Here is a 12,443-nt window from a genome sequence, read left to right on the forward strand (position 1 = left end):
ATAAAGGTATTGTGCTTTACCCTATGTTCTGTTCCTCTCTTTTCCCCTTCCCCCCTCCAAACTGCAGAGAGCATGTGACTGAAGTTGTCTTTTACTCTGTTAGGCACAGTCTGGGTGATTTCAGTGGAGAGATTTTGTCAGAGGTCATGGCACAGCGGCAGCATGTGAAGCCTACCTACACAGTGCCCATCATTCCAATATCTAATAGCAATCAATTTAAACATCAAGAGTTTATGGAATTTAAAGAATTCAAAGTAAATAAGGTAGGATCTTAACGACTGCATAATTAAAAAATAGAATGAGTAGTGTTCTCCAAATAATCTCTAATAGGTTATTTTTAATGTTGTTTGGTTTAGATCAGTGGTGGAATGGTAATTCTGTTTTGTGGCAAACCAGCACTAAAAACGCTGGACAACAATTTTTTTCAAAAGGTTTGCTCCCTGAAAAAAATTAGGAATTATGATAGGCAACTTCAAGCTGAAAGATAATTTCAGATTTTCTGTATCACGTAGGAAATTGGAGAAACGTTTTGCATATTAAGTTAGTTCAAATGACCTAAGAATATTTTCGTTTGTACTCAGCATCGGATGCCTCTGGTGTAAGTGTCCAACAATAGTCGGCCAGCATTGATGCATTCCAGTTGCCCTGTTACTGTTTTTCCATGGTAGCAATGTCCTGGTGAAGCTTTTCACCATGTTCATCACTGTCTGCACCAAGACCAACAGGGAAGAAGTCCAAGTGAAAATGCACAAAATGAATTTTCAATGACATGTTGCATTTCATTATTTTGTATTCTTGATTTAAAATAGGACAGTAAATCCCAAAAGAGGTCAATATAAAAAAAAGTATGTGATAGGACTATATTAAGGTGATTTTTGTGATCAGCAGGCCAATAAAATGCACCCAAATTTATTCAGGAAGCAAAATCTTTTGGATTTAAGTTTGCTATTTTCAAGGAAATCTTGAATTTTTAAATAAAGTGTATACTTTCTGTGCTAAAGGTGGCATTGTTAAAGATTAAATATTCTATGCAAATTGTATTTTAGCAAGAAAATGTGGAGATTATACGTCCTAAGAGAAAGTATGAGAAGAAAAAACATAAAATCACACAACCAGTTGTTGCTGCACCTCAACAGACTAGCCCTGCTGCACTGCCAGTCTTTAATGCAAAGGATATAAACCAGTATGACTTTCCCAGCTCTGATGAAGAGCCCTTCTCGCAGGTATGGATTATGCTTTGTTACTGTGAAAATACTTTGAGGTCACTTCAGCCTTTAGTGCTGTAATAAGCTACACTGTTTCAGTGTCATTTAAATCAGGGGATGCACATCCAATGTAAAACCTACTTTCTTTATTTTATCTAATGGATCTAAATTTATAACTTCTAAGTTGTTGCTTCTAAATGTTGCCCACCAGAAGTTGTTGTTCACTCTCAGTTTATTAATATGAAAGGTAACTCAAGATGGCAAAACCACATGTGCACAATTGATTAATGGTGGATACTTTTTTTTCCCCTGTTCTAAACAACAAGATTGACCATATAATTCTTGGGGGACAAAATAAAGGATCAGTGTTACCAAATGATGGTGTGTGAAGGAAAGCTTTTTTTATTTTTTTCCATTTTAAATTTAGACAAACAGAATGGTAATGGGCCCTTCTGGCCCATGAGCTCAGAATGCTAAAATACCCAAATTAACCACCATACATTTTGAAGGGTAGGAAATCTCTGGAGCATCTTGAAGAAACCCACATAGACATGCGGAGAACATACAACCTACTTAGAGACAATGCCGGATTTCCTGGTGTTTGGCTCTGTAATAGTGATGCGCTAACCGTATGTAGGTTGTGAATCAAGTTGGATAACATTTAGCAGTGGAAAGTAGATGGGAGTAACAATGAAAGAGGTAAATATAGTAACACAAGAAGCCAAGGAAGGTGAAGCTGAGTAAGAGAGAAGTAAAGAAAAAGTAAGTAGCTGTTAAAATTTTAGAGGATGTGGAGAGAAAAACAAGTTATGTGAGTTTGGATTGAAAAAGAATTGGTCATAATGAGTTTTAAGCCTAGGGTAATTGTTATTTTCACCTAGTTTAGAAAAAAATTTGGATATTAAACTAAGCAAGAGGGAATAGTGCAAGAAAACGAACTTTGAGGGTAAGGAAGAATTGAAAACCAGATGGGAGGTTTTGACAATGTTGATCGACCTTTTTCCATAAATTTGTAATATCCTAGATTGAGCATTATTGAGGGGTGCTATTCATTGATTGACGATTTTCATTTTATTTTTTTAAAAAAAGGCTGTTGTAAATCATTGTCTTAATTGTAAAAGGAAACATGAGCAATATTAGTACTGTAAAGAAAACCTATTAACTCACAGCTTACCAGAAGGGTATATAGAAATAATTGCTTTCAGTAATTGAGTACAGAAATAGGCAACAGTAAACCAGTGCATTTATAACGTAGTAAAATATAGTCTTCATTACTTCACAGTCCTTTGAAAATAAATTGCAGTCTTATGCTTTGTTTTATTTTTGCTGAAGGTCCATTCTGCATCTTCGGAAGCAGAGGAAGAGAATGATCCAGATGGTCCTTTTGCTTTCCGAAGGAAAGCAGGATGTCAGTACTATTCTGTAAGTAACCAAAAATTTGGTACTGTTTTACTTAAATCTTTGATTTGAATAATTGTGATATACATGTTGTGGTTCAAATAACTATTTTAATCAGGAAACACAAATTTTCTTGGATCAGCATTTTGTTTTCTGTTGTCTTTACTTATTTTCAGTGCCATAGCTTGTTTCTAAAAGGTAATGCATTGTTACATCTGTTGTATCTAATGATGAATCAATTACTGTGCAACAATGGAAATTACTTAAGTGATCATGTACCATATGTCTGCTAACAGTTCGGTCCTGGGTCCACTATTATTTGTTATATATATTAACGATCTGGATGTAGGGGTGGAGAATTGGATAAGCAAGTTTGCGGATGATACAAAGATTGGTGGTGTTGTGGGCAGTGAGGTAGATTACCGTAGATTAAAAGGTGATTTAGGAAGGCTGGAGGTGTGGGCTGAGAAATGGCTGATGGAATTTAATACAGATAAGTGTGAGGTGTTACATTTTGGAAAGGCAAATTTAAATAGGTCATATACATTGAATGGTAGACAATTGAGGAGTGCAGAGCAACAAAGGGATTTAGGAGTTATGGTAAATAGTACCCTCAAGGCCGATACTCAGGTAGATGGTGTGATGAAGAAGGCATTTGGAATGTTGGCCTTCATAAATCGGAGTATTGAATTCAAGAGTAGGGAGGTTATGATGAAATTGTACAAGGCATTGGTGAGGCCAAATTTGGAGTACTGTGTACAGTTTTGGTCACCAAATTATAGGAAAGATATAAACAAAATAGAGAGAGTGCAGAGAAGGTTCACAAGAATGTTGACAGGATTTCAGGGTCTGAGTTACAGTGAAAGGTTGTGCAGACTGGGGCTTTTTTATCTGGAGCATAGAAGATTGAGAGGGGACTTGATAGAGGTGTTTAAGATTTTAAAAGGGACAGACAGAGTAAATGTGGATAGGCTTTTTCATTTAAGAAAGGGGGAGATTCAAACTAGAGGACATGGTTTAAGATTGAAGAGGGAAAATTATAAGGGGAACATGAGGGGAAATTTCTTTACGCAGAGGGTGGTGGGGATGTGGAATGAGCTTCCGGCAGACGTGGTCGAGGCGGGATCATTGGTTACATTTAAGGAAAGACTGGAGAGTTACATGGATTGGAGGGAACTAGAGGGGTATGGACCGGGTGCTGGTCAGTGGGACTAGGAGGGTGGGGATTTGCTACGGCATGGACTAGTAGAGCCGAACTGGCCTGTTCTGTGCTGTAAGTGGTTATATGGTTATATGGAACATGTAAAGTAGGCAAGTGAAATTAAACAGTAATCGGTATTAAGTAGTTGCATTCTACATTATAACTTAGTAAGTTCTTTTGGGGGTTTTGTGGTAGGAGAGTTTAATAAATAAAATTTACTTTGGTCAAAAAGATATTTCTTCGTTGTCTGAAGTCCAGTGAATATGCATTTTAATACTGGGAAATGTAATATGGGAAATATTCATTACCTTCTCAGTCCTCCAAGAATGCAATACATTTTCCTTCCTTATAAATTATCAAGCTGCTTATCCACTTTGGTACTAGATGATAAGAAATTTCCTCCATCTAAATAATTTGAACCATAGTCAATGCCTTTGGTCATCCCTCACAAACATTCATCATAATTAATCATTGCTTCCATGTCTATACTTATCTCTACTCTGGTTCAGCTTAACATTCTTTGCAGCTAGGGCTAACTTAGAGAATAGCTTCTGTATTTTCCTTAGGACTACCAATTTTACACTTTTAATATTTGATGACGTGGCCTCTGTGATAGATCATCAGCTTTGTTATCACACAACTCTGTAATGTTCCAGGAAATACTTTTTTCCAATCTTGGTGTTTCGATCCGATGTGAAGTAAATCACTACTGCTGTGCGTTCAACTATGAAGCCCTTAAGTTTGATATTCTTTCCCTCGCCATATGTCTTTGACAAAATGTTGGATCATTGATTCTCAGGTCTTGTGGCCTCATTTAGTTTTTTAATAGTGTTCATGTGGAGCATCTTGAGGGGGCTTCGCAATATTAAAAGCCCAAAATTATTTCCATCCACTTTAAGGGGTTGAACTTTTAACTGTTTAACTTCTCATCCAATGGATGCTACTTCAGGCAATACCTCCTTGATGTACAGCCTTTTCTCTTCAGATTGTGCATTTGTTCTGCAGTGAACAAACACCCTGATTTAGGTGAGGTGCAAGCATGGTGCTGTGCCTTTTTTACTCTGCATTTTCCAACCTTTTTTAGTTATGAATTGTAATTTTTACCCAATTGAAGATTCCTAAAGATTTGAGTAAATTGAATAACCCTTTATTTTCCAATATTCAAATGTTTCATTTTGTCACTAATACTTATTTTGATGATAGTCTTTGTATCCCTAAATCCCAGCAGTCTTTGAATTCACAAGTAGGAAGTAGAAATTAATTAAAGGTAGAGGTTCCATTATTGGAATAGAATACTACATTTAGAATGTAACATACATGAAATTCTTTTAACTTTGTCAAGCACCCCTCATTTATGAGGGATGAACTCGTGAACCCTGGTTTGCAAGACCAGTGCTCAAACCACTGTGCTATCAGAGCCTTAATTGAAATGAAAATTAAATTGGCATAGCTGTACTTTTTTTTTTGAAAACTCGATCTTGTCAATTAGCTACCCACCTTCGTTTCTTATTAAACAGAGAAATTTGTGTACAAGGGCATTTCTATTTTGGGGCTTGTATATAGTAAAAATAAATTGAGGAAAATTGCAAATGTATTATCAAGATTTTCACTTTTAAAATGTTTGGAAAAAGACAAATTTACAAAGCTATGGTGAGTGGCTCAAGTAAAATGAGTTAAATGACCTGGGATGTGCAATTCAGTGAATGGGGGAGGGTCATGTCTTTAAACATATCAGTGCTGATCTGATAGAACAAGACTTTATTTGTCACCCAGCTTTTATGTTAATTGGAGAATTGATGCAGATAAAAATGCTTGATGTTTAGAATTAGAATTTTGTTTTACACAAAACTTCAAAGTGGAATTAAATCAAAAGTAATTTATTTTATAAGAACTAATATATATCCTATGTTCTGGTTTCCCATGCCTGCAAGTTGATCTGTACATCAAGATGGTACAAATATAGTAGAGATGAAAATTGATGGGGGGTGGGGGGGTGGTGGAGTGATGACTAAGTAGGTTATCCATGTTTTGCATTGCATTCTCAATGATTGCATTTATTTTTAAATTTGAAAGAACCTCTTTTTGCATGTTTTTTGAATGCATTATAAGTTCTGAATAAAATACTATTCCATATAAATTCTCACCATACCTTTCAGTTGATTTTCAAAATATAACATTTACAGAAGCTCATGGTATAGGACAATTTTTTTTAAAAATCTGATAATACCTGTTTGGCCTATGAGAATTCTGCAGGCTTCTATCTTCAGCACAATTGCAGTACAATAAAACCATCTGAAAAATATCACTGGACTGAAAACCAGAAGCCTCTTAACTGAGTAATCACAGCACTAAATAGGTATAAGCTTTTGCATTGCTGGAAAGGGGACATTTCTTAATCGTCCATTTTGCTTTCTTTTCTTGCAGCCTCGCTTGGACCAAACGGGCAATTGGCCTTGGTGTAGCCCAGAAGAGGGAGGATTAGGAGATGTTCGTTATCGATACTGCCTCACTACACTCACTGTTCCCAGGAGGTGTATTGGTTTTGCACGGAGGCGTGTTGGTCGAGGTGGAAGGTACACAAAGGCACTTAAAGAAATTTGTTACATTGTTTAATATTAGAATCTGAATGAATCTTTAATGGAGGTGACAATGCTTTTGCTTAAAAATAATGTCATCCAGTTATAAATGTTTTTGAAAGCTGCTGAAATGTATGACCATTAAAACAGAAATTAAATATTGTTTAATAATTAGATCTCTAACTTCATTTGCACTTCTCAGTGCAAGACTTGCTAGCATATAATACACAGATTATAACATCAAAAAAATAACTTCTGGAAAATGTGAGTGGGGAGTCAGGAGAAGTGAAGCCTTTAGCAAAATTTAAAGGTGGGATATCAAGACCAACTGTTAATATTGTGTGTAGATTGTCCATTCTAGATAATAATATGGCACCATTCATGGGATATTTTCTGATGTAATGGGCAGGTCTTGCTAGTCATATCCAGAATGTAAGCTTACTGTCACATTTCTTAAACAAATCCTTAAGAAATCTTATTTAAAAGGTTTAGAGGAAAAATTGCAGTTTATTAGTAAACTAAAAACTAATCCCTACATCAATTAATCTGTGATTAAAAATTATTACTGTAATTAATCTCTTTAATTTTAAGTGAGCCAGCTGCATTTTTAAGAATCACTTTCTTCTCTCGCTGCAGGATTTTGTTGGACCGAGCGCACACAGAAAACGACATTCTGCTTCATCAGTTGGATCCTGAGACACTCTCTTCCCCACCCCATTCTCCATTTAATGAATTTGCCAATACCTCACAAATAAATACCTCGGATCATCCTTCTAGAGACCTCAGTCAGATTCTATCAAATATTAAGGCATGCCGATGGCGGCATTTCAGACCCCGGTCACCAAATCGTCAGGACAATGATGGTGATGAACTCTCCTCCCGAAAGCTGTATCGGGGTGTAAATCGAATCGTAACAGCACAACTTGGGACCCAGCCATGTAGTACCTCTGTCTCCAGCAAAAGCAGTGGCACTGGTTCAACACAGAATAGTGGTACGTGCTGTGATTACTCAAATGGTAATTTGATCAATAAAAATGTGTATGTAGTGCAATATTGGAGCATAATATTGATTTATGCTGGGAAGGCAGAGGCTGATTTTAAACACAGCTGCTTGCAGGTATTTTCCTTGGTAAATTACAGAAGATCCTAATAAAGTTGTATATAATATATTTAAATTGGCTGTTGATACTTGGAAGTTTGAACATATCCTACATGTAATGGCACATTAAAAAGATATATTTATATGAAAATACTCTGAACTTTAAGCCAAAGTCTTCCTGTTATCTTTCACTAATATTTCTTACTGCTTGATTTATTTGCATAAATACAAATGAAAATTAAATGTCTTTGTTTTCTGAGGATAGCTATTCTGCCCTAGCTTTAAAATTTAAATAGTGATTAATGCTGTCCTCTGAGTTTACTGTTAGGTTTGAAAGCCTGCTGAAGCAATAGAACAAAATTAAACTTCTTCTGATGCAATCCACCCTTAAAAAATCTTTTTGTCCTGTTTCTTTTATTGGTTAATATGCTAATTAAGTAAAATGTAGAAATCACAGAATATGTTGAAGGAATATTGTTCTTTTTTTTCCCTTATTTTGTTAAACTGCCAAATCTTAAAATAAGAAAGACAATATTTACCAATGGCGTATCTTGTTAAAATATTATCAAGTTGTAATGGGAGAAGTTGTATGGCATGAATGTCTTGGGAGTAAGACTTAAATAATAGAGTAAATAGGTAGATGAGACGTTTCAATATTGTGCACCTGATGATTTGAAATCCAGTATTTTAAATTAGATTGACCTGCGCTTGAATGCAGTCCAATTATACGGTGAGCACTTTTTCTGTAGATTGTAACAAAAATCTTTTTAGCCTCTATGTACTTTATAGTCTGACAGGAATTGTGTTTCTTTATGGTTATGCAGTAAAAAAAAAAAATCATGCAAGGGTTTGACACTTGTGTGTGTTTTCGAGCAAAGCATAGGAAATTCTTTCTGGCAACTGTCTGCCATTGGTAATTGACGTGAATTATATTCACTGGTACAAGATGTTCTTTTTTTAAATAAAAGTTTAACATTACTGCTCTGCCCTTGGGTTGTGTGGAATTAAGTCATAGTCATACAGGGTGGAAACAGGCCTTTTAGCCCAAATTGACTATGCCAGTGAAAAAGTACCACCTGCACTACTCCTACCTGCCTTCATTCTGCCTGTATCCCTCTAAACCAATCCTGCCCTTGTATCCATCCAAATGTTTCTTCAGCGTGGCAATAGTTTTCAACTACCTCCAGCAGCTTATGCATAAGCCCACCACCCACTAGGGGAACAGAAGATTCACACTCACCCTTCCTTAAACCTATGTCTTCTAGTTGATAATTTCCTCTACACTGTGCAAAAGACACCATGTGCTCACTGAACTATTTTTCTTATTTTTTTTACACTTCTATTAGATCACCAGGTCCTGGCACCATCCTTGTAAATCTTCTCTGCTTGACAACATCTTTCTGATAGCATGGCATCCAAAACTGAACACAATACACTGAATGTGGTCTTACCAATATCTTGTACAACTGTGATATGACTTGGCAATATCTTTACTCAATACTCCTCTAACTGAAATCCAACATGCTGAAAGCATTTTTTGACCACCCTATCTACGAGTGACACCACTTTCAAGGTACAATGCACCTGTACTCCTAGATCCCTCCACTCTACAGCTTTCCTCAGATCCCTACCTTTCAATGTATGGGTCCTACCCAAGCTAGACTTTTCTAAAATGCAATACCTCACATTTATTAATTCCATCAACAATTCCTCGATTAATAAAATGTTAACTTCATTGAAGAGGGGATAAGACTTTGCTTAGCTCTTAGTAAGAAATGATCATTCTCTGCTCTATTATTCAACAATCTGTAAAATGTAAACAGAACAATGTTTACCATAGAGCTCATATTTCCACGGGCTGACAAAGGTTGAAGAGAAGACATGGGACTTTGACAAATATTATGAATGAGGTAGCAGAAACAGTACCAGCAAATTGGATTCTTCCAATGGCATGTCCACATCCAAGAATGGCAAAAGTAGCTTCAGACCTGTTAATTTATCCTCTTTTCTGTCATTTGTTCACAGTATTTAAAAATAGTCTATTCCATTGTAATGAGATCAAGATCACAACAATTGAGAGGTCATGCTTGTGTGATGTAGCTTAACTTGAAAGGAACTGGTGATTCTTTCATGGGAAAGCTAAATTTCAATGTGGTAAAGCAACAGAGAAATGTGGGAAAAGTACTCGATGTTGTACTGCTGGGCCTTTTTCCAATCAAATGTTTCTACTTTATCCTGTTCTGAAACGTGCAAAATGAATCAATTGAAGGAGTTGGCACCTTGTACAAATGACTTTGTCAGATATATTGGACTGTGGCGTGTCTCAAGGTTATAGCTCGGAAATAAGACGCATACAACAAGGAGTGAAGTTGACACTGATGTAATGAACTGGCTGCTCTTTTATATAGTCAGGCTGATCCTGGCTGCCATGTGATCAATGGGTGTGACCTGTGTCCCTTCATGTTCTGATTAGTGTCCTCACGATCCGTCGCCGGCAATTGGCTGGATTGGCCCATTTTTCTGCAGTTTCATCAACTGATTTGTTTTGTTCAGGCCTTTCATGATTCAGTGATTGGCTGGCAGAGCCCGTTTTGCAGCGCCCTAAAGGGAACAGGCTGCTACAGGACAACTATAATTCTTGCTATAGTGTACATTAAATTTAAAGTGATAAATTCACACTTACCATCGTGCAAGTAAAAAGGACCGTGGCGGTAGTGGAAACTACCTATGTTTAGAGTAGTATGGGAAGGTTCAAGAGTCTCATTGAAAAAACCTTTTGCACAGAGGTGCTGAACTTGAGTTTTGTGTACCATTTTTCAGAAGGTAGAGGCAAGAAAAGAGTGATGGGAGGAGGGGTCCCATGGCTGCTCTCTTGAGGCAGCACCACACAGCTGCAGAGATTTCAGAGACTTTCAAAATTATGAAGGATTTTAATGCAGTAAATGGGAGAAAGAAGAGGTATTCTCTACTGAAAATTAATTTGAATACATTTTGTACAAGATAGAATTGAAGTAAAAATATTAGATCTTTTAAGAAAACAGTAGATTAAATATTTGACGCTGATGATAAGATGCAGTGAAAATTGGGAGGTGTGATTTGTTTTATTAATTGATCTGCTTTCTATCGATATTGCTAAGAAATCCACCATTTGTAATCCAATCCTAATTGCATTTGAAGGCTATAGCTGTAAATATCTGGCAAGGCATTCCCATACTGCTGCAATATATTTCACCATTTAAACCCAGTACAAAAGAATAATTGTTTGTCACTCAGATTGGAATTTGCATATGATTACCTTGTACTTCGAGATGGTGGAGGTTGAAGAACAATGGATCAGAGGTCATAAAAGCCATAAAATAACAATTTTATTGTTGCGGTAATTTTTAAAAAAAATATTGATCTTTTGGTACACAATTAGAAATTAACACTTAGTTCATCTATTCAAAGAACTATTAACTACATATACAGACAGCCTGTGAACCTTTACTGCCTACTCTCCCCCCCCCCCCCCCCCCACACACACAATTTTATTCTGGCACCTGCCTAAATTTTTCTCATCTTGATGATGGTTTGAAGCCCGAAACGTTGGTTATTTATCTTTACCTTTGCAATATAAGGTACACTATTGGACCTACAGAGTTTCTCCAGCATTGTTTTTAATCACAAAACTCACTTGATCATTTGAGGTGTGATGCTGCTGGAAAAGCCGGTATTTATTGCCCATATCTTCTTGCCTTTGAACATAGCACTGGGTCATTTGCTTGAAGAACTGCAATTAATCTAGTGCTGAAGCTCCCATGCTGTTTTGGATAGGGTTTATTCCCAAGATCGTGTTATATGGCGAGCTCTCCACTGGCCACCGTGACAGAGGTGCACCAAAGAAGAGGTACAAGGACTGCCTAAAGAAATCTCTTGGTGCCTGCCACATTGACCACCGCCAGTGGGCTGATATCGCCTCAAACCGTGCATCTTGGCGCCTCACAGTTTGGCGGGCAGCAACCTCCTTTGAAGAAGACCGCAGAGCCCACCTCACTGACAAAAGACAAAGGAGGAAAACCCAACACCCAACCCCAACCCACCAATTTTCCCCTGCAACCGTGTCTGCCTGTCCCGCATCGGACTTGTCAGCCACAATCGAACCTGCAGCTGACGTGGACATTTACCCCCTCCATAAATCTTCGTCCACGAAGCCAAGCCAAAGAAAAAAATTTTTAGAATTTGGACCTAGCATCAAAAAATACTGTCCCTTGGAAGGGTGTGTACAAATGGTAGTCTACTTTAGCCTGCTGTCCTTGTTCTTCTTGATGAGAAGTCATAAGTATAAATGGTGATACTTAAGTTATTAGGTTACATTTACAGCAACTGTAAATGGTACACACTGCAGTAATGTGTTGATGGAAACTTGGTTTCTTGAGTGGTGCTCGTCCCAAACAAGAGAGCTGCTTTCTTTAATAGGGTGTGAAGTTTGAATGTTGTTGGGGCTACATTCATCCAGGCAGGGAAGGAATGTTTTATCAGCTCCTGACATGGCAGAAAGGTTTTTGGGTGCCAAGAGTTGAGTCACCCACTGATCTGACCTCCTTGAACCACATTATTCATGTGGCTAGCCCACTTTTGTTTGTGGTCAATGATAAGCCCAGAAAGTTGCAAGTTATGTCAGGACAGGAGATTACACTTCCTTGTTGATGGCCATTACCTGGCTGGTATTAATTAGCACTGTAACTATTGTCATTTATTAATTACCTGATGTAATGTCAGGATTTTAGTAGTTTTAATTGTACAACAAAGGAAATCAACATTTACATCTGACTTCACTGCTTTAAATGCGTATACTTGGAGGCCCCGACTTAAGTGCCTAATTGTTGGTTCCTTTTACACTTGAATAAATTATTTTGGAAGATATTTCACCATTTAAATTTCAGTGCTGATGGTATACTGTCCTGTCAGTGATCCCAAATTCCAAT

At 37.1% G+C, this 12,443-nt stretch overlaps 1 protein-coding gene across 7 annotated transcripts in view; it reads left to right on the forward strand.

The window, feature by feature from the left end:
- The window catches only part of LOC138751745 (enhancer of polycomb homolog 1-like), a 224,107-nt gene that overhangs the window by 181,839 nt on the left and 29,825 nt on the right, over positions 1-12,443 (forward strand). For all 7 annotated transcript variants that reach the window (XR_011350146.1, XM_069914450.1, XM_069914449.1 and 4 more), the window contains 5 exons: positions 104-263; positions 1,047-1,223; positions 2,538-2,627; positions 6,229-6,377; positions 7,017-7,372. Coding sequence is in view for 6 of the 7 variants with exons in the window: in XM_069914450.1 (XP_069770551.1) it covers positions 104-263; positions 1,047-1,223; positions 2,538-2,627; positions 6,229-6,377; positions 7,017-7,372 (932 nt within the window). In the remaining variant the exon portion in view is untranslated. The remainder of the gene's footprint in view (positions 1-103; positions 264-1,046; positions 1,224-2,537; positions 2,628-6,228; positions 6,378-7,016; positions 7,373-12,443) is intronic.

Source organism: Narcine bancroftii, chromosome 1 (genome assembly GCF_036971445.1).
Source record: "Narcine bancroftii isolate sNarBan1 chromosome 1, sNarBan1.hap1, whole genome shotgun sequence".
In the NCBI taxonomy this organism is placed as follows: domain Eukaryota; kingdom Metazoa; phylum Chordata; class Chondrichthyes; order Torpediniformes; family Narcinidae; genus Narcine; species Narcine bancroftii.